This window comes from Alexandromys fortis, unplaced genomic scaffold, assembly GCF_014885135.2.
Source record: "Alexandromys fortis isolate MF-2015 unplaced genomic scaffold, M_Fortis_MF-2015_v1.1 scaffold_82, whole genome shotgun sequence".
NCBI lineage: Eukaryota > Metazoa > Chordata > Mammalia > Rodentia > Cricetidae > Alexandromys > Alexandromys fortis.
The window spans coordinates 7921534-7943840 of NW_026067963.1; the positions used below are offsets into that span (position 1 = coordinate 7921534).

Consider the following 22307-nt stretch of genomic DNA (forward strand, 5'->3'; position numbering starts at 1 on the left):
CCTCCGGAGTGCAACAATGAGAGTAACTACTGAGCAAGCACGGTCCTAGAAATGTAATTAGCTCTCCTCCTCTTTACGGCAATCCATCCAGAGGTACTACCATATCCCTGCTTCTGTGATGCGGTAACCAAGGCACAGGGATGCTAAGTGGGTGACTGCAGGTTCCTCCCACTAATCACAGGGACAGCTGGGACTGGACCTGTACACTCGGGTCCCTGGTTCTTATTCACCCCCATGCTCCCTCTTCAAAGATCCTTTGACTGGGGCCCACGCAGGGACAATGAAGCCTCTCTCCTCAGTCCTCAATGCAGCTATACGTGTCTCAGTAGTTCTGACACCCCAGATACAACAGTTACATACCAGACCCCACCTTCAGCAGGAGGACAAATCCCTAAGATAAACCAGGGATCCAGCTTTCTCAATGTTCTCTGAACCCTGCAGAGCCAGCTTAAGACTATACAGCAGCCCAACTCTCCCTACTCCACTGGAAGCCTGGGGAGCTGGCAGCTGGAGTCCCTCGCTTAATCCTTTCTACCTAGTCAAGCTCAGAGAAACCTAGAGAGTCTACAGAGGTTCCTCGGGGTTTGCCCCAGTGATCAGGGAGTGGATTTAGGCAGAACATTTTTTTTCCATTATTAGAGATAGATTTTCTCTGTAACTTTGGAGCCTGTCCTGGAACTCACTCAATAGACGAGGCTGTTCTTGAACTCACAGACATCCACCTGTCTCTACCTCCCGGCTGCTAGGATTAAAGGCATGTGCCACCACCGCCTGGCAATTCAGGCAGCTCTTAGGGGCTCTAGAACCCCATGAATGGTAGCCCTGTCTGATAGCTAACTAAACATGAGGGATCTTGATCCAGGGTACTAGGGTTCTGGCTCCACTTTGAATCTCTTATTTTCCAGGCAACAGTGATCCTCTCTACCTCATTGTCCTCGTCTGCAAACACAACGTGAGTGCCTCCTCAGAGGTGGCTGTGAAGATCCAGCAACTAGGTTGAAATCACACCTAGTACTGACACGGCACGGCTGTGCTCGCTAGTAAACAGTACACAAACCAGAAGACTACAGCTTGCAACACTACTCCTGAAGTTAATAAATTCCCGAGAGCTGCTGGGCTCTGTCCTGTGCTGCTGGCTGTCCAAGGAAGAGAAACCAGGAGAAGGTGGTTGAGATGCCCACAGGTAGGGAGTGGGTGGAAGGTACCTGCACACCCAGGAGGTGGAGCTCCCGCTCGAAGGCGGTGTGGACCCGGTGGAAGGACTCAGCCGTGCTGGCGTCCAGCCCCACATCCTCGGGCAGCTCTCTGTGCTTCTCATCTATGAGGCCCAGGATCTCAGTGCCTGTGTAGAAGTAGCGGTGCCGGTCGTAGGAGGCAGCCAGCAGCTGCATGCGGGTGTCGATGAGCTCCAGCAGGTCGGCCCACATGTCATTCAGCCCATCCTTCCACTCGGCAATGGTGGCTGCCTCGCTGTGGCCCGCGTCGATGAGCCTCTCGATGATAGCATTCACGTTGTCTACCCGCTCCTGCCCGATCGCCCCGGTCTCCCGAGCGAAGTCTCGGAACTTGTCACGGAGCATCTGAACACAGGTAGACAGAATATGTTTAGCTGAGTGCAAGGGTGCGTGGGGTCACTTTGTCAGGTTAACACTGTGGCCACCTGGAGCTGACTGTCATGCTCTCCAGGGTCCACTGTCTTTCAGTTACCCTCCCCCCCCACTGGCGTGACCGCATCTCTGCAGTTTCTTCCATTTGGCAGGGGAGGGGACATGTGGGTCTGGGGTGACGGTGGCCTCTGTCTACGAAGTTAGAGGAAGGCAAAGAAAGTAAGAGCTGTGGGTACTCACGGTCACGTGGTCAAAGTCTTGCCCCATTTCCTGGGATGAGGCCACCATCTCTTTCTCTGTAATCCACTGCTCCAAGTCGTCAGCCTCTCTTTTCAGCTGGAACAGGTGGTACATGTTCTCCAGCTTCCGCCTGCGCTCCTCAGCCATGTCCTTCAGCCCTGCGTACTGTTTATCTACTTGTCCCTGGAGCCTGATGATCTGTTCCCTGGGAGCCAAACCAAGAAATGCTTTAAAGAAGGTGACCAAGACCCGAAGCATGGCTTGGGGGAACCTCAGGGTTGGTAGACTTCTTGCCTAGCAGGTTGTGAGATCACAGGCTCCATCTTCAGTACAACGAAACAAAATACAATAGAAGAACCCAGAGTAGCGGGCTTAGAGGTGACAACCTACTCTTCTCCAGACCCCAGAAAAGGAAGCACCCCCCCTCACAGTGCCTTTCTCTCTCTCTCTCTCTCTCTCTCTCTCTCTCTCTCTCTCTCTCTCTCTCTCACACACACACACACACACTCACACACACACACACACACACAGATTCAAGTACAAAGCATGGACCATGGATGAAGCTTCAGAAGGAGTGATTCCAATTAGCTCTCCAGAAAGGGACAGAACCAGAGACTCAGTTCTTGGGGTTCCCTGGGAGATATGGGGGTGGCTGCCCAGGAAACACAGTGCGTGTTGGGAGGTGTGTCCTAATGTCCTAATGGTAGCTGAGGAGAGGGCCATGGCTGAGGCAGCCTGTGAAGTCTGACCAGTATTTAGTTACCTGACTCCCACCTAAGGATTTGCTGCAAGACCTTCAGGTCTCTTAGGACAGGGTACCTCTTCAAAAGTGGCGCTCCCAGTTCACCAGGGGCACTCTGTCCCTGACCTTTCTATAAATGCAGTCTCGGGGGCCCTACCTTGTATGACTTCTGTGCACAACCCAAAGAATAAAACGAAATAGGGACAACCAGTAGTTCAGAGACCTCTAGTTCTGCGGAAACCGGTCCCATTTCTTCCCCCTTGAGCCTGAAGGGACCCTTGTTTGATTCCCACACCCGGTCGTATCAGCCCAGGAGGCACACATACCCCTCAGGGTGGCCTGCAGACAGCAGGTTCTGGGCGCGGCCGGCCAGCTGCTTGATATTCCGCCCATACTCCTCCACCGCGCGCTGCTGCCGCAGGTGCCGCTTGAGCATCACGATGGCGCCCTCTTCATCCTGCCAGGCGGCGGCGGTCAGCACCAGAGCGCTGCCCCGCCTCTAAGGCCGAGCTCTGGGGAGCCCAGCTGAAGAGGAAAGCCTTCATGCCTTCCCTTCCTGTTCCTGGGACTCCTAGGAGGGCGGTTCTCGGCTCCTCTCTCAGCTCCTTAGAGTCTTACTTGGTATCTGCCCTGCCTTTCAAGCCCAACCCCAATAATCTGTCCCTGGGAAAACATCCTAGGTCCTGGAAAGCTGGCTCAGAGGAGTCTCCCAAAATGACAATGGCTTTCTCTAGGGAAATAACTGGGTTATTGCAGTCTTGAGAGACGCCTTTATATCCTTTGTCACCCCATCTGGTAGCATGGCTACAATATACTATGAAGAGCCCTTGGGTGGAACACCTACTGGTGGCGAGTGGCAGACCTGGAGGATGTTCTTAATGAGGTGGGATGCCCTACGGGGTACCACAGGAGAGCAGGAGACTGTAGGTTCCTACACACCCATAACTTGTCTTCTCTTCTCATACACCTGGACTTGCAGGCTCCCCAACTCTGTCCATCCACTCAGCACTCTGGCTGGCAGATTCTACCATCCCAGCATACCTTAGGGGGCTCGTCAGAGAACACATAGAGCTCCTGCTCGCCGATCCAGGCTTCCGCCTCGCCAGCATCCAGGTAGTACTGCTGTGCCTCATGGGCATCCCGCAGGCGCTGCAGCCGGCCAGCTGCCGCCTCCCGCAGAGTGTCCCATGAGCCCTGCAGATGCCCCAGGCGCTCCTCGACGTCTTGGCAGTCGATCTCTGCCGCCTTCACAAGCTCCTGCCCTCGTTGTAGCACGTCCTCCACCCGTGGGGCATGGCCCAGGATCTCATTCTGCAGGGTCTGCGGCCAGAGGAAGGACTCAGAGGCAGAGCCTTCTCACCGGAGGAGGACTCCAAGTCTACAGACGGCAGAGGGAGACCCCTCCCGACCCCTCCCTCCCCCTCCTGCCAGAGCAGAGCAAATGTTAGCCTTAACACTGTTCCTGAGAAGCTGGCACAGTGCAGTGAAGACAGGGCTGAGACTAAAGCACAGATCTCGCTGATTCCACAGTCTTTGTGTTTTGAAAAAAAAATTTAAAAGAGATTTTTATTTATTTTTACTTGTGTGTTTGTATGTGTCTGAGTGTATGCCACATGTGTGCAGGTACCCATGAAGGCCAGAAGAGGGCACTGGATTCCCTTGAGTGGGAAATACAAATAGTGAGCTGTCTGATGGAGGTGCTGGGAACTGAACACAGATTCTTTAGGAGGGCAGTAAGTGCTCTTAACTGCCAGTCACCTCTCCCTTCAGTCCACCCTCCCCTAACCCTAGCCCCACACTTTTTGAGACAGGGTCTTATGTAGCTCTGGACTGGCCTTGAAAGCATGACCCTTCTGCCTCTACCATGCTCAGAAACTGGGGTTACAGGTATTCACCACATGCCCAGTGTATGTGGAGCAGACTCATGGCTTTGCACATGCTAGGCGAAGTTCTACCATCTGTGCTGCATCCCCAGGCTAAATCATGCTCTGAACCACTCCCTATGGCTGCATCAGCAGACTAAACCACTCCCTATCTGCATCCTGGAGCTAGATTCCAGGTGTCTATGCTAGGGGAAAGAAGAAGGACTTCAAACTGGCCAACTGCCATCACTAGCATTTTTCTTTTTGTTTGTTCCGGGTAAAAGAACAAGCTGATGGCTACCCCTCGGGGAAAGCTTTGGCTTTTATTTCTCTCCATTTCCATGGCTCAAATCTGAACTGTGTATTATTATTTCTTGTTTGAGCCCAGATGGCCCTTTTCTTGCTCTGCGGTAACTGGATTACATTTTTCTTCAGGACGCCCTGATACTTGATTCCCTTTCTGGATCCTAGAGGCCCAGGCTTGCTGTAGCTTCTGTGTATACTCCTAGGTTCCTTAGACCTGTTTCCTCCCTCTTGACAATTTTCTTAAACCCTTTAAAATCATTTAAAGGCAGGAGCCCTGAGGGCAGAGTGTGAGTAGACCACCAACTTCCAGCACTTAAACATTCACGAATAACAAACAATGTGCATAAGAAGTATGGCTGGAGTATGTATCGTACTTTACACTCAGAATCTTGCTTTCTGGAGAAAGGTCTGCGGCCAACCCCAGCCCAGGCATGAAGCTACTGCGATCCCACACAGCTGGCTTTCTTAGGATTTAGGCTCCCTCTGCAGCCCCGACAGGGAGAGTGCTTGGTGCCTGCCTATAATTCAGAATTTCAGCAGGAAGTACCTAATCTGTTCTAAGAGAGTGGATCAGCAGATGCTCGCTTCTGGGACTCAAGGGTCGAAATTCATTGGCTCAAGGGGTTGAGCCTCACAGAGATGGTCACGTGTCCAGAAGAACAGGGTCTATATACCCTGAGGACACTGCATATGCCAAGTTTAGCCCCAGGAGAGGGCTAGGCAGTGCTTCAGTGCTGGTGGCATCCTCTTGGGAGGCTACCCAAAATAGGACAATGGCAGCACATTGACCCCACCCCCTCAAGCCAGGCACTCATTTGAGCCTAGTAGAGTCTGGTGGTCCCAAATTCCCAAGTAACACGATGCTTCCTTCATCTGTGATCCTCCCAGAATCCGCTCTGCAGTCACTTTAAGCATTGCCCTTTCTGCATTGCAACTTCCCATGAAGTTAGGGGACTGAAAGCAACCATCAAGAGCAATAATCTGCTGTCACCAGCCTTCTGCACAGCAGCTAGGCTGAACCCCTGGGGGCCAGGCTGGAACAAGCAGGGGCAGATGCACTGGTGAGGTGGGACTCACCTGGTTCTTCTTCATGAACAGCTGCACAGTTTGCAGATTAGTGCCATAGTCAGCGGACTGAGCCAGTGGCAGCCTCTCCTCCACCCAGAGCTGCAGAGACCAGAAGGCAGGAAGACAGCTGAGGTAATATTCCCAGACAGCTACCCCTTTCCCGAACACCCACAAAGAGCCAGACAAGGCGCTGCCTGGCTCTTCCCAACATCCTCATTCTACAGACAGATGTTTCAAACTAGGTTTCCAAATAACCTGCTCCCTTTCCCAAAGTGGGATCTTGATCCCACGGTCTGACTGACCAGTACTAACAGTGACTTGTAAGTTACCATTCACAAAGGACCTGTCCTGATTTTTCTATTTAGTGCAATCTCCAGAGCAACCCTACAAGGTAAGGGCAAGATGAACAGTCATCCATTGCCAAGATTTCTCTGGACAGCACCAGCTAGCCCTGTGGCAACTGGCACCTCAGCTCTGGGGGTAGAGAGGCTGCAGCCCACGTACCGTCTCATCCTCCAAGTCCCGGCTGATCTGTAGCTTGGCTTTGGATAATTCCAGCTGCTTCCTCCTCCTCCCCAGAGGTTCTAGAAGATCTAGGAACCGCTTCTCGATGCTCATGTCTGTGTCTCCTGCCTCCGCTCCCAGCGAGGGTGCCTCGGCAAAAAGTTCCTCCAGCTCCTCCTTCCGCAAGTTCACTTGGTCCTCCACTCGCTGGGACACAGGGACCAGTGTCAGTACAGTCTGTGACACCTGGACAGGGGCTGTCCCTCCACCCACCCATCTTCCATCCACTTGTAAAGTGCAGCCTCCTCCAAGCAGTTTCCATGGCTGCCTCCCCTTCTATTTCACATGCACCTTTTTACTAGATTCCTGCCCTGCCCATTGCAAAAGGGTAGGAGCCGGCTTCCAAATCAGGAGGCATTTTTTTTTTTTTTTTTTTTTGCAGAATACCAACAGAAGGAGCGCTTACTTTAAGGCTTCAAGTTGGCTCCCTAAGATCCCTTCTACTCCAACATTCTGAGTCTACCGCCTCTTCACATGCCTTCAACTTAGCCAGCATCCGGTTGACAGTGGTCAGATCCTTGCCCAAGTCGTCTGATCGCAGCTGGTCCTCCATGGCGCCGATCCATTTGTTAAGGTCTGCGTGGGTCTGCAAGCGCAGGTCGGAGCTCCGGGCAGCCGAGAGCTGTTCAGTCTTCGCCTTCGTGGTCGTCTGCAGCTCATCCCAGAGCTTGTGCAGGGCATCCAGCCTTTCTGACACCACCTCCTTGAACTGAGGCTTCTCTTCCATCAGCTGCCTCCCTTCCTGTGGGGGAAGGAGAGCTCACTCTTGGTTTCAGTGGCCTTTGAGGGGCCCCACTCCAGGTGTTTGCAAGAGAAATCCTGAAGGGAGGTTGGTAAGGCTAGGAATTGACACAGACCTTGGGTGAGGCGCCACCCAAACACCCTTTGAACTCTGCAAGGGGGTGTGGGGCAGGGAGAGCAGTGTTTCGGCAAAGGACTCAGAAGGATCCCAGTAAAGGGGGCTGATACCCAAAGAAAAATTCAAGATTCATTTAGGAGGCAGGGCTGCTAACACAGGTTTATTACTCTAGCACTCAGAAGGCTGAGGCAGGAGGATAGTGAGCTGAAGGCCAGCCTGATGTACGAAATGAACTAAAGTCTAACTCTGGCAACTTAGTGAGACCCTGTCTCAAAACAAAACAAAACAAAACAAACAAAACCCAAAAAACAAAAATGAGGGGGAGAATCTAGCTATATGGTAGAGGTTTAATTTATGGTTATCCCTCCCCTAGGTAATAAAAAGAAAAGAAACAAGAGAAAAGAAAAGAAAGAGAGAGAGAGTAAGAAAGAAAAAAAAAGAACATCATAATCCATCCAGGAGTCAGGTATAGCGGTACACAACAGTAATCTATCAACTCAGGCTAAAGCAGGAAAGATCATGAGTTCAAGGCTATCCTGGGCTACAGAGCAAAACCCTGTCTCATAAAACAATAATAATAATGAATAAACTAACAAATAAATCAGATCCAGGTAGCCATAGCATGGGAACCCCTTACAAGTTCCAGAAGTAGTGTTTTTGCCTCAGGTCATTGGGGCTGCCTGACCTTGTTTCCCTGTATAAATGCCTGTGGTTTGGGTGTGGAGAGAAGAATAGAACTTGGCTCTAGGCAAATATTCTATTAATAGTGGTCAATATTATCAATGACCTCACAAATTGCCAAACACTATCTTCAGTGCTTTATCTGTCTGCAAGCATGCCATGCCCACAACTCAATTGTTAAGAGCTATTGTCCCCATTTCAGAGAGGAAGAGCTGAGGGCAGAGAAGAGAAGCCAGTCTGGCTCCCGAGGCTATGCCCTAACCACTTGGCTTCAGGCGGACACTGGGCCTACTTCTTACTAGACAGCCACAGCAGGGAGAGCCATGGTTCCCAGGTGTAAGTCCTGCCACACTCTGGCCTGTGCCACTGGAAAGCCCAATACAGAGAGGCCCCATGTTTTCATCTGCAAGGGTAGTGAATAGCTGCTTCCTGGTGGTTTTGCCGATCCAAACAACAGGGAACACAGTACTGGAAGGCTAGCAGAAATGACTGCCCCCTGGCTACTGGCTACTGAACCCTAATTGCTCTCACCGGGGTTTAACGAGTCTAGCTACAGCAGGAACACTAAAGCCTTCATTACTGTTTAGAGGAGGTTGTTTTATTTTCACTGCCAAGTTCTATACAGTACAGCAAGCTTCGGGACTGTGTCATGAATGCCGCCCCAGCCGTGGGAGCACATCTGAGCTCATTCCTCTACTTACTGCATCAATGTTCTCAAGCCACCCTTGATGCGAGGCCAGTTCTGCCACAAATGCCTGGTGCTTCATCCATTTGTTGTGAAGGTTGCGTGCTTCGTCATAGGAGACATCAGGCGATGTCAGCAGCTTGTCATTGATCCAGAGAGTAAGCTGTGGGCAGAAACCATAAGCCCTGTGTTTCCTGAGTGTACCACTTTGGCAAGGCAGGAGCGCTGAGTCTCCTACCACTTGCTGCAGGGTCTCCCACGGCTAGCTGCAGGGTCTCCCACGGCTAGCTGCAGGGTCTCCCACGGCTATCTGCAGGGTCTCCCACGGCTAGCTGCAGGGTCTCCCACGGCTAGCTGCAGGATCTCGGATCTCCCACCACTAGCTGCAGGGTTTCCCACCGCTAGCTGAAGGGTCTCCCACGGCTAGCTGCAGATGGAGGTCAAGGGGATAACCATGCATGCCTTCTTCACTATAGTGTGTGTGGTTGTGAGATAGTTTGCTCTTCCCATAGTTCCAGGCCCTAGGACAAGGCCTGAGATACTGCAATAACTCAGTATATTCTTACTAGATAGATAGGTGGATAAATCCATCCTGACAGTGGGTGACAAATAATTAATAAACACCAAGAAGATGTTACATCAGGAAGAGGTTAACAGCAACGACAATTAAAAAGGGGAAGGGAAAGTTGTGTGTACAGTATTTCCAAGATGGCTGTACCAAAGGCAAAGGCAAATGGAAACAAAGTTATATGGATTGAGAGGAGTCCTAAGACAGAGCAAGTGGGTGCCAGAGACAGACGCATTGCATGTGGGGAGTTCCATCAGCAGACTTTCCCCTTAAGGCTCTTATCCATCTGCCCTCAGGGGGCTTAACAATCTGTTTGTCCCCGGTCCCAGAATTGGTCCATAATTTAAGGACCCAGGACAAAATGAAGATGCTCAATAGTATTAACGGATGTCAAGTCAGCATCACCAGGGCATTATGGTCGGGTCCTTTGTGGGATGCTGTGTGGATGGAAACATGGATCAGACATCCTCGCACGTAGCCCTGTCTAGACCCTAGGTCGTTCCAACCCAGAATGTTCTCAGACCACTCTTGGAGAACATGGTCCTAGATCAGGTAAATAAAAGGGTGACTTCAGACTTGGGGGTTGAGGGCAGAGAAGAACTGTGGAATGGAAATCTTCAAGGAATGTCAAGCTGAGTACCCCAAGTCCCCAGCTCATGAGATGTTACTAGTCTTGGGTGAGACAGGAATCCTATGGCCTCGTTCTTCTGAGCCCTTCAGACTGAAATCAAAGAAGCACCCAACTGTTGGCCTCACCTCCTTGCAGTTCTGGAGGAAGTTCTGTAACTCCAGGTTGTCTTTTAGGAGAATTGTAACCTCCTGGGCCTTCTCATTGTTCTTCTTGTGCCTGGGAAGCCAAGGGAAGTCATACTAGCACCAAGTCTGGCATCCTTACCCGGCACCCCAACCCCAGTAGCACAGGGGGCCTCACGGTCCTCGAGGTGGGGAGTACCTGTCTTCAATCAGCTGCACCTTCTCTTTGATCTTGTCTGAATACAGGTTGCCCTCAGCCACCAGCTTGTTTCCAGAGTCCACAGGACTCAAGACCTTATGGCGGTTGTTCTCCATCGACCCTAAGAAATCTTCAAACTTTCGGATCCCAGCCTCCGCTGCTGCCAGAGAATCTGGAGGCTCTAAATGAGCCAGGGTGTATTCCTGTTAAAGCAAGGTTTCCAGAGGAGGCCTGAGGATGGGCTAAGCGAAAGCACCACGGGCAGCTTGTGCAGGCTGCAGTGCACCCTTAGAGCAGGGCAAAGAGAGTGGTCTACTCCCCAGGCGTGGCCTCCCATTCCCACCCGAAGCGGGGTGCATGGCCAGTGGTGAAAACTACATGGAAGGGCAGTAATGCAGGGCAAGGTTCACTTCTCTAGCTTCAGAATGACCCCAAAACAAGACAGCTTGGGACATACGACCAGAAAGTGACATGAAGAGGAAGGAGCAGAGAGGATTTCCTTTAACTGTGACCATGAAGCCTTCACCAGCAGTAAGTCTCCTGAGGGACTCCTGTGCCCAAGCCCTGTATGTTTCTCCCTACCTGATTGCTGAGGATGGCTTCAGCCTGCTTGGCATCTTTCTGGAACTCTTGGAAGCCCAGGCACTGGGTGAGGGAGTGCCCTCGGCTCTCCCACATCCGGCGCAGAGCGTCCCAGCCGGTATCTAGGCCCTCTAGCCGCTGACCCAGAAGCTGGTACTCTGGGTCCCTCTGGCCTTCGATCACCTTCTCCCCAGAAGCCTTGACCTGGTGGTAATTGTCTTTATGCGCATCAATCTCTTCCTTAATGGCTGCATGCTGCTGTAGGAGCTGTTCGACCTCCGGGAGTGATTCAGGCATGTCCTCAGAGGCCACTGCCTTTTGGGCCATCGACAGCCAGGCCTGGAAGTCATCCAGCTCCTGCAGGAAAGCCTGCAGCTTGCTGGCCTCACCTAAGGAGAGCTCCTGATCTTGCAAGGCATCTTGCAGGCCCTTCCACAGCTTCTCAACATCTGCTTGTCGCTGGCCAATGTCCTCTTTCTGTTCAGGGTGTGACTCCATCAAATGCTGTGACTCACGTTGCAGCGCACTCACACGGTCCTGGATGGCCAGCTTATCCCTCTCCAGCCCTGACAACTTCCGCTGGATGGAGATGACCCCCGCCAGGTCCTGCCCCAGGTCCTTGATAGACTCCACAACTTTCGTCTTGTCCACAATCCACTTGCTGGTCTCCTCACAATCCACACAGTAGTTGTTCACCCGAAGAGCTGAGTCCACAGCCTCTCTCTGCTCCGACACCACGGCCTGGAAGTCCTGCCATCTGCCAGAGGAGACAAAGGCCAAGGGGACCCAAATACCATGCTGTCTTTAACTCTTCCCATGAAAGCCCCTTTCCCACATTTATCACGAGTCTTCCCCCAAAGATCCCCTGTTATTTGCCATCCCCCAAAACATATCTACCTAATTGTGGGTAAACAAAAATAACTTGTCCAATTTTACTCAAGATGTATTGATGAATCTCTGTCAGCCAATGATCTTTAAGAGGTGGGACCAGGTTAGGGCGTGACCTTTTGGGTACCCAGAAAAAAAAAAAAAAAAAACGCCGGCCCGCCCAGGGTTTGCTCTCTCTCTGTGGTTCCCACGCTATTACAACTGAGGTTGGACTTCTCGTTCCTGTTTCGTGAGTTTGTCCCTTATAATAAAGAAAATATAATTGGTTTATTTTGTAGTTAGCCTGGGATTCTTGGACCTGCATCTGGCAACAATATATCTACCAGAGAACCAGAATTCCTTGATTCTCAAGAGTCAAACAATGATATGATCCTAGCCATATGTAATGTTCAACTAGACTTTAGGTAAACATGAATGCCCTTGGATCTGCGATGGTTAGGCTTTTGGCTAGTGGGAAAGTAATATGCATTTAGTAGGAACTGTGCTTTGAATGTTGTCCTTTGCTTGAGCTGGAAGTATCACATGTAGTGATATTTCATTTGTATTTTAATAAGTAAAGCTTGCCTGAAGATCAGAATGCAAAACAGCCACACTAGTCAACGCTAGTCAGCCACACAGGCCAGGCAGTGGTGGCACACACCTTTAACCCCAGCAGCCACACTAGTTAGGCATAGAGGCTGGGCAGTGGTGGTGCATGTCTTTAATCCTAGCACTAGAGAGGAATATAAGGCGGGATGAGACAGCAACTCGCTCTCCTTCAGTCTGAAGATTTCCTAGAGGTAAGAGCTCTCTAGTGAGTGGCTTGGCTGATGTGCTTTTTCTGATCTTCAGGTTGAACCCCCATATCTGTCTCTGGGTTTTTATTATTCGTGCTACAATCAGGTATGGTACTGTGGTGGTGGTGGGCAGGGGCAGCAGGCTGCAGCTCCCAATCAGCCGTGTGACCACAGGTTAACAACCAACACTACAAACTGCCAGGTTGCTAAGCTAGGTGACTGGCAACTTTGAGCTGCCAAGGCTGGTCTCTAACGCTTGGTACAGTGGGCCTCCTATTTTAGTTTCCAGAGCAGCTAAGACTAGTGCCACAATGCATGACCATACGTGTGTGTGTGTGTGTGTGAGAGAGAGGGGGGGGTATGTGTGTGCATGTGTGTGGGGGGCATGCACCCCCGTGCGCATATGTGAAGGCCACAGGATGATGTCAGGTGTTTTCCCCTTCCCCCATCTTATTTTTTGAGACAGTTCCACACGAGACTTGATGCAGTTTTGGTTAGGCTAGCTGGCTGGCACAGCCAGCTGCCTGTCTCTGTCCCACCCCATCCCCCATGCTGGGAATACAATTACACTTATATTCCCTGGCTTTTATGTGAGTGTTGGGGATTTGAACTCGGGTCCTCTTGCTTTGCTACCCACTTGCCCCCTGCAAGTGCATCTTCTGCTTATGATATGGACAACGTACAATGGGTTTATCGGGCTATAACTCCATCACACGTCAGAGAGCATCTGCATAAAATTTCCCTAAAGATTTAGAAACGTTGGAAATATCTAGAAAGCTCACAGTATTAACTTCAAGAACGCGTCAGGACAGTTCTCAGCTTCCCTTCAGAGAAGTTTGAAAATGCCCGAGGCTACATTAAAAGTGCCCTGGGGCCCGAAAACAAAAATGAAAGAGGCCTGGTGAAAAGAGAAGAGAAGGAAAGAGAGGAGAACTCCAGCTAGGACTGTGATGACAATGTGCAGCAATATCAGTCTTCAGGTGCGACACGGCCATGAAATGGGAGATATGCCAAGGTCTGGCAATGTCCTGGAGTCCTTCAGTGAGTCTTAGAAAGCTGTCCACCTGCCTTAGAGAGCTGTCCACCCACCTTAGAGAGCTGTCCACCCGCCAGGCAGACCACTGAGTCCACGCTTACCCACCTCACAGCAGAAGAATCCGTAGTACACAAGAGTAAACTAAATGTCTGTGTGGTAGTTTGGATGAGAAATGTCCCCTTTAAGCTCAGGTATTTGGACACTTGGTCCCCAGCTGGTGGCACTGTCTGGGGGAACTATGGAATCATTAGGAGGCGCAGCCTTGTTTGAGGAAGTACATCACTTTGGATGGAGTTTGACTGTTTGTAGGGTTGCTGTACTTCCTGCTCACTCTTTCTGCTTTGCACTTAGGGTTTAGCATCTGAGTTCTCAGCTTCCTGCCCCTGCTGCCATGCTATTATTTCTTCCTGCCATACCCCCTCCTTTTTATCCGTCTGGAACCAGAAACCCTTCCTTTTACATGTCATCTTGGTCAGGGCATTGGCCACCGCAGTTGAATGGAAATTAACGGAGAAGCTGATAGCAGAGATTCCCGTTCCTTGGAAGAACCTGACCATGTTGTTTTCTGGAGGAATAGGGAAGACTTTGGAATTCGGGGCTAGAAGAGCAGCTGAACATTGTAAGCGGAGTTTAACAAGCCACTCTAGTAGGAGCCTGGAGGACGGTCGCGCCGAGAGCACTGAGGACCTTAGAGGCCCGATTCAAGAGCTTTCAGAGGAGAGCAAGGCCATTAACAGCAGCTGCTTAGAGACCATTCTTGTAAGATTCTGGCAAATGCCCATGTTGTGAGAACTTGCTTGAGGCTAAATTTAAAAGTAATGACCTAGTTTCTTCGGTGAAGAAAATCTCAAGACTATGTAACGTTTGTCTGGTCTGTGGCTTACGTATTACTGATAGTGCTTATGCAGGTTTTCAGTAGAAGAAAGCAAGTGGGGCAGAAGGAAATATAAAATGCATGGTCCCGAGAGAAAGGGAGCACCCTGAAGCGTTATGTTCTGGCTAAGGCGTGTGCTGGAAGATGTTGTTACGGAGACTGGTGCCATTAAGTGGAGGACTTTTCTGGACTGGGATAAAGGGAAGTGTACCCTCGGGGCAAGACCCCATCCAACTAAGTCCCCAGCTTGTGAAAGAGAGCAAGAGAGCATAAAGTGTGTGTGTGTGTGTGTGTGTGTGTGTGTGTGGTGTTCTCCTATGTGCAATCAAAAGCCACTGCACATCCCAGCCTTGGATGCTGAGATGCTCAGCCCCATTCCACTGGCTCTAGACCATCTCTTTCAGCTTGGGGTTCCCAACAGGCTCTCAACGGTCCCCGCAGTTTCTTTGCAGCTGACTGTCCCCTAAGTCTACCTTCTGAACTGCCTTTGACACAGAATAAAGCTCCTGCACACGTGTGTGGAAGGGGCCAGCCAGCGTCAGGAAGAGGGAGTGAGCATGTGGCATTGCACGTGCGGGGTTGAGGTAAAGGCAGAGGATGCAAGCCTCTGCTCTGTCCTCAAAGATCCTCCAGGAACTAACGAGCAATTAAGCCCTGCTCTGAAAGCAGCCCCTCTCTAAAGGCTCCTCGGGGCCTGCTTTCTGTTCCAGCCATGAAGCTTGCTCAAGGCTCCCTGCTAATTCTCTTCGCTCAAGCCAGTCTTATTATTGATGCTGCATTTTGGCACAGGCAGGGACATTCTTTTATGGACAGTACTTAAGAACTCTCAGAAAGCAATTTCCCATGTCCAGGAATGTCTGGGGAAATATGGCAAAGTACCACGTGACCTACTAACTGTCTGCACGCTCAGAATGGCCCTTTCATCACAGGTGCACAGACACCCGCCCCCTCTCAAGATACAGCACTCGTCCCCAAGATGCTGACAGTAGCATAGGCTCCCCCCTTGCTGCCACAGCCCCAGTACTAGCAACAAGACTGGCAGAGAGAGACAGGAACATTTAAAGCTTGGGCCATTTCTCTAGATGTGTGTCAGGTGCTAGGAGAGAACCCCTACCCAGACCCACGCCCTGCCCACTCCCCACCTCTTGTTCAGGCGATCCTGATACTGCTTTACTTCCCCACTGCGTGGGTGGCCACTCTCCACCAGGTTGTTGGCAGCAAGGTTCACGCCGTCGATCTGAGTGATCAAAGTCTTCATTTCCTGGTCCAGGATGTCAAACCTGATATGGACGGAGAACACGGGAGCAGTGAGTGGCAGCAGGATCACCGGGCTCCAGTGGGTCCCAGTTTCCAGATGTGGAGCCCTTGCTCCCTCACTCCACATCCTGAGTGTTTTTTTTCCAGGAGAGGGAGGAAAGGAGGCAGACAGGCTAGCAAAGTTTAGGTTCGATAGTTCAGTTTTACGTCTTGGCATTTCTGGACCAAGTTAGGGGACGGTTCTTTGTTATACAGGTAACAGCTCCCCAGGAGAGCGTGAAGCAGGGCTATAGTGCTGGGATTCAGTCACCCCAAGGACCATCTGCCACACTTCCATTGTCTTAGTTGCTGTTCTACCCTAATCCTGCTACCCAGAAATGTTGGCTGAAGCCTTTCCCTCTGACCCCCTACCTCCCCCCACGCCCCGCAACCCCGCAAGTCTGATGTTTCACTCCCAGGATGGGTAAGGGAGGGCTGCTTAGGGAAGAAGGCCAACTTTTCCTGGCAGGAGTCCAGCACCCTCTAGCACAGTGGTTCTCCTGGGCTGAGACTCCTCGGAGGTCAAACGACCCTTTCACAATTCACAACAGTAGCAAAATTGCAGTTATGAAGTAGCAGCAAAAATTATTTTATAATTGGGAGGTCGCCACAACATGAGAAACTGTATTAAAGGGTCACAGCACTAGGAAGACTGAGGACCGCTGCTCTGACGTTAGTGCAGGACACCCCCCTGGCATGACTCCAGGGAGCAGCTCCTCCTACTCTGTGACTCTTGGACCACGCAGCCTACACACCTGCCTCCATCCACAGCTGAAACACACTTTCTCTCCATCACCTGACCACTCCTCCATGCACAGACCCCTGCATAGCCTGAGCATGTCCCCTTGTCACAGTGGGGAGCACCCCTCCTAGCGCCTTAGAACCAACCACCCACCCCCCTCAGCCTGGGCACGCCACACTCTACTGAGCAGGATCACTCCCTCCCACAGGATGAACTTCTCCCCACCCTACCCAGGGTGCTGATGGAATCAGAGTACCAGAAGGGAAAGCAGCCTCAGACACCTCTGGTTTACAGACTGGTTGCCTGTGTCCGCCTGGAGTTCTCTGGCTTAGGGACTAGCGTATAGAGTTAGCAATGACAAAGTTCCAGCCTCCCAGTCCCCATGTACACAGCACCTCCATTTTCCCTGGGTTCCATGCCCAGAATTCATCTGGCAAAGTCTGCTGTAGCTGAGAAGCAACTGAATAAAAAAAAAATCCCCTTTGTGTCAGGAACAAAGAGGTGGGTGAAGTAATGGGGTACCCCGACCCCCAACCAGAACAGAACTCAACTCCTGATGCCCGCACATTAGGTAATGGTCTCTCAAAGAGACCCCTGCTGGGTCAGGTGGGAGCTGAGCCAAGGCTGAGCCTCGCTCACCTGTGCTGCACAACCTCCAGGTCCTCCAGCGTGTTTGGGATGTCCATCTGGTTCAGCCACTTCTCCTTCTCGCTCATCCACAGCTCACAGGCGTCTGACTCCCCGAACACCGTGTACAAGTCCAGGGCATCCTGCAGCCTCTGTCCACGCAATTCCGCCTGGGCCAACACCTGCTGGTAGAGCTTCCGGAGGGTTTGTAACCGGCTCGTGACATCCGGGGAATCTCGGAATTCCTCGGGGAAACCCTGGGCTTGGTGCTCTAAGTGCTCCATCACCCCGCGGCTCTCCTCCAGCTCCTCTAGAAAGTCCTTGTGCTTCTTCCCCAGGGCTCTCGTGGCACCTTCGTCTTGCCCTACGTCTTCACCAGAGAGCAGCCGGTGAGCATCTTGCAGCCAAGCCTTCAGATCGTCTGCATCACCCTGGAACTGGAAGAAGTCCTCCGCGTTCTGCAGGTCCTTCTTCCGAAAGGCAGCCAGCTCTTTCAGGTGGTCCCACTGGGCCGAGACCTCCTTGACACGGTTCTCGATCTGTGGGTGTCCAAACTGCTTTTGGGCAACCATACCCTCAGCCTCCTGGAAGATCTGCTTCAGGTGGGCATCCAGCCCCCGGAGCTCATCCTCGAAGGCCTTGTGCTTGCGCTGTAAGATGAGCACGCTGGTCAGATCCTTGCCATAGTCCAGGGAGGAGTAGATCTGCTCCTTCTCCTTGATCCAGCTTTCGGCCTCGTCCATCTCCCAGAAGAACTTCCAGAGTCGCTTGGATTGCTCCAGCTGCGCCTTCCGTCCAGCCGCCATGTTGCTTAGTTCACTGAAGCACTGCTCGAGGTGACTGACGCGGTCCTGGATGACCTGGGGGTCACAAGGCTGGTACCCTGGAGGGATAGGAGGAGGAAGGGACTCACTTATTGGTAAGTTTCAGCTCAGAACCACACATCCTGTATCTTCCACCTCTCTGGGTCTTGGGGACTTTGTGTGTGGTAGGCATAAGCTCTACCACTGTGCTATGACTCCAGCCCTTTGATGTCCTTTGGGATTGGATGCATGGAATCTCAGTTCCTCAGAGGACAGGGTACATTATGTAACTGGTTCTCACTAAACTTCAGGAATGAGGGAGATTAAAAGTTGAGATGGTTCTTAGAAACGTACAACATGACATGAGATTCCCAGGAGGTAATGAACTCTCTTCTTTAAGATAAGAAACTAGAAACACAAACAGTGTGAGACACTAGCAAAAAGAATGGCAGACAGATGATATCTTATGGTGCTTATGGATATCTTTCTGGTTACGGGCTGCTGAAACAGCTGGCCCTCGGGAGAGCCCTGTTACCCTTCAAGCTTTGCATTCTAAAAGTGGTTCTAGATTTACCGGGGGGGGGGGGGGGGGGGGGGGGGGGGGGTAGGGGCCATGGCCTCAAAAGAGGGGGCGGTCTTGGCCTCACCTTTCCCCTCAGTGAACTGCAGGGTGGCTGCTGTGATAGCCTTCACTTTGTCCCCTTGGATGGCAATATCGGCCTCCATTAGCTTGTGCTTCTGAAGCAGGTCTTCAACCTCTAATAGATGCTTCCCAAATTCAGCAGACAAGATGTGAGCCTGGCAACAGACAAGGGCAAGTGAGGAGAGAGGACACCCCCAGAGGGTGTCTGGATGCATCTTAGCCAGGGGAAGTGGATGCAGTAGGGAGGTGCCTGCTGCTTGGGACAGGAGATGCCGCAGAGCAGGATTTCCTATAAGAGGGTGCCCTCTGGAATCTTCCATGGAATGTCCTTCAAAATCTCAAGTTTCACACTCATCTATATCATCTTTTTTAAGGTCTGGAGGCCGGACATGTTTATTTTTAGAAAGCCTATGGTCAATTTCCTGCTTCCTTTCACCCGAGACCTCCTGGAGCAGACAGAGAGTGAGAATTCAGATTTGTTTTCCCCGTGCAGATGGGTCTGGATTCTAACCAGAGTCAAACCCCAGTTACTTGGAGCTAGATTCTCTGGGTTTCTCATTAACACTTATCTCTTCTAATTCCTGTAGGGTGGTGCTTGTGCAACCACTAACCCAGCATTCCTAGGTTATTGGGGATATTGTGAACATAGGCTAGTGACATCTTTGTCCTTTCTGTTATGACTCAGAGATGCGACCAGAGGGCCGGCATGTAAGAAAGACACATGGACTCTAAAGGGTGTGGGGTGGGCAGGCGCAGGCCCACCTTGATCTCATCCATCCAGTCGATACTGTGCAGCATGTCCTGGAAGAGCTTCTGCAGCGCCAGGGTGGCCTCGAGCCTCTGGCGCCGGGACCGCAGCAGCTCTTGCAGGTAGCTCCACAGGCGGAGGATGTTGTCCTTCCGGGCCATGATGCGTTTCTGGTCATGGTAATTCTCTTTCTCGAGCTCCTGGGCCAGGTCTTCCAGGGCCTTTACCCGCTCCTCATAGGCGGCTGTGTCGGTCTCAATGGCTTCGTGCTTCTTCTTGGCGGCCTCCACAGCTGCCAGGTCATACCCAAAGTTATCCTGCCCGCAAGGAGGAAAGCAACAACAAAGAAAACAGCAGCTCAGTCAGACTCCCCTGGGCGCAGAAGCGATGGGTCCCTGGAGTTCAGCTACCAGATGGGAACAGAACACGTTATCTCTGCGTCCCCCGCTGCCTGTCTTATCAGAGCAGCTTCTAAATGTCTCACCCGTACCTCTAAAAGCCCCCGGTTTTACTCTCTGTGCCACACATGCAGGTGAGGCTGTGTGTTCATTCCAGGGTCCTCTGGTGGCCCGCTGGTACTTCCCACCCTGCCTTGAGAAGATCTCTCCATTTCCGGGCAGGCGGGGTGCATGCCACATGGATGCAAACAGGTTTACCCACACGCTATCTGGGGCGCGCGTACACTCTCCAATGCTCTTAGAACACCCGCTATCCTCTTAACAGACAGAATTTAATTTGATTCTAAGCTCTAAGTGGGAGGGAACAGATGCTCTGATGGAGAATCAGCCCCGGGGTTCACCGTTTGCCAGTGAAATATGTCCCAGTCTTGGAGGCCAGGAACCAAAGGCACACTCTGGTTTATTTAGCGCTACTCGCAGAGAAGAATCATCAATGTCAACTCTGTCTCCTGGGTCTATTGATGCTACAGGCGACACAAGATACTCTGGGGGCCCGTTCTAGTCTGTGAGGCTCTGTTCTAAAATGGAGAGTTAATATGAGCTGGGAGTGTATCTCAGTGGTGGGACACTTGCTGGTTTGATCCAGTCAGACACCTGCGAGGCTGAGGAGTAGCTTATCTGGCTGCTGCTGAGACTGGCTTGGACTCCAGTTCCATGGAGATTAGTGGTCTAAAGCACTTCCCCTCTCCTGCCGCGGCGTGCTCCCTTACCTGGGTCACGAGGCGCTGGTTTTCATTGAGCCACGTCTCTCTCATGGCAGCCTTTCGGTCGAAGCGTCTCGCCAGCTGTTCCAGTTTCTCCTGTCGAATGAGCTCGCTCCTCAGGGCCAGCTCCCTTTGGTATTCCGCTTCCTCCAGGCTCTCCCAGGCCTGCATGGGGCAGAGGAGAATTCTTGGGGAACAGGAAGAATATGCGGGCTTGGGGTTGTCTTTTTCACTTGATACTGGATGACTGTATGAATCCAGGGAGATCCTGCAGCCACTATGGGGTGAGGTGGTAGCAGATTAAAGTTTAGTAACATCCTTTGATTTCTGTCTGGGCCGAAGCAGTCAGACTTCCCAGCTCCACCTCCCCCAGGCCTGCCTCAGACACTGGATTAATAATACAATGGCTTCCACCTCTGTAGATGCTCAGCAAGTTCTTGTCGTCCCAATAGCCACCTCCATTCTATTAGAGCTTCAAGATGGTACTGAGTCTCCAAACCCCGACACGTCACACAGCATTTCCCCTCTGTCGTAAGTAACTAACATTCTAGACTCCAAGACAAGCTCAAGGTTTGTTAGAGGACAGGCTACCAAAAATGGCCCCAAAGAACGATTCTGGGTACCTAAGAAGAGTGAAATGTGAGGGGCAGGGAGCAGATTATGAACGCTTACAGACACGTTCAAATGACTCTCCTAAATAGCCAGCATGTAATTAATGCCAAATAAAGTGGCCTGGTCTAGTCTTGCTCAGTGACCACTCCGTAAAACCTCAGGAACTCAGAAGGGCGATTGACACAGTCACAGTACCCGGTTGATGTCAGACACTAGCTTCCCGTCGTGGGGCGTGTACACTTTCTGATTGTTGGCTCTCATCCGGGATTGGATAGTGAACAGGAGGACTTCCAGATTCCCCTTCTCCTGAAACCTGTGGGGGACAGAAGTGGGGGTCCTGGCATTGAAGTCCCCACAGATACGTTGTTTGCTGCGGTCGGTATGGGAACCCTGTCAGCCTGGATCTCGGAAGCAGAGCCTATTTGCTTACCTGCTAAGACCTTAGCAGTTGGCAGAGATCAGATAAGAAGGTGTGTCTTTACAGCTCAATTCAGAGAAAATGCATTGGCTATCAGAGTATTCACTTGCCTCCGTAGGGATTAGCTAAGTGTAATACTCTGGTAAGTCCAATCAATACCAAGTTCTACCAACCCAAACAAAGAAACCCTTTTCTGCCCCCAAAATGAAGGCTTTTCAGGCAAATAGTTTTTAGTCAATAAAACCTTAGAAGCAGCATTATTCCTCAAGAACACAGTGCTGGAAACTTTTACCCTGGTCTGCTAGCCTGATCTCCCAAATCCTATAGGCCAGATATGTTCAAGGGGCCAGGAGGAGCTGGGATTTGTGGGTGTAGAGGACAAGGTCCAGGTAATGGTCCACTTTCACTCTTCCTCATGCACCAAGAGTCTACCCTGGACCACTGAGTCCACCACTTCTCCCCGCTGACTACAGCATTGAGGACTCAGGAGCCCTGAGGGCACAGGTGAGAGGGATCACCTTTGTATACTGGGCCTCATGGTATCAGGATTGAATTTAGGGCTTTAAAAGTGGGTTAGTGTCGGACCAGAAACCAGATCCAGAGTTACAGAACATCCTGGGCTTAGTGTCTCCTTTCCCCCCTCTCTGAGTGACTTGAATGGTGAGTGTGAGATGAGACGGGTGGAAGAAACAGAGGGCATCACCGACGAACTAGAAACGTCTCTTCAGAGCTAGATAAGTTACCAGCAGAGAGCCTGCAATTCCTGATGTGCGTAGCTGTGCACGCATATTTACATGTGTGCATATTTGGAAATGCCCGCTGACGTGTGTGTGCACTTGCATACCTCTGAGTACCCACATGTGTGGACGTGTGTGAGTACCCACATGTGTGGACGTGTGTGAGTACCCACATGTGTGGACGTGTGTGAGTACTCACATGCGTGCGCTGCATGGTTGTAAATATGTG

General features: G+C 51.5%; 1 protein-coding gene across 1 annotated transcript in view; it reads right to left on the reverse strand.

The window, feature by feature from the left end:
* The window catches only part of Sptb (spectrin beta, erythrocytic), a 124897-nt gene that overhangs the window by 22645 nt on the left and 79945 nt on the right, over positions 1-22307 (reverse strand). The window contains exons 10-26 of the mRNA XM_050153536.1: positions 21119-21236; positions 20318-20476; positions 19164-19466; positions 18406-18556; positions 16968-17838; positions 15433-15570; positions 10717-11473; positions 10135-10337; positions 9939-10029; positions 8631-8777; positions 6868-7131; positions 6330-6536; positions 5835-5924; positions 3631-3909; positions 2916-3046; positions 1848-2052; positions 1206-1580 (exon numbers count right to left, since the gene is read on the reverse strand). Coding sequence (XP_050009493.1) covers positions 1206-1580; positions 1848-2052; positions 2916-3046; positions 3631-3909; positions 5835-5924; positions 6330-6536; positions 6868-7131; positions 8631-8777; positions 9939-10029; positions 10135-10337; positions 10717-11473; positions 15433-15570; positions 16968-17838; positions 18406-18556; positions 19164-19466; positions 20318-20476; positions 21119-21236 — 4489 coding nt within the window. The remainder of the gene's footprint in view (positions 1-1205; positions 1581-1847; positions 2053-2915; positions 3047-3630; positions 3910-5834; positions 5925-6329; positions 6537-6867; positions 7132-8630; positions 8778-9938; positions 10030-10134; positions 10338-10716; positions 11474-15432; positions 15571-16967; positions 17839-18405; positions 18557-19163; positions 19467-20317; positions 20477-21118; positions 21237-22307) is intronic.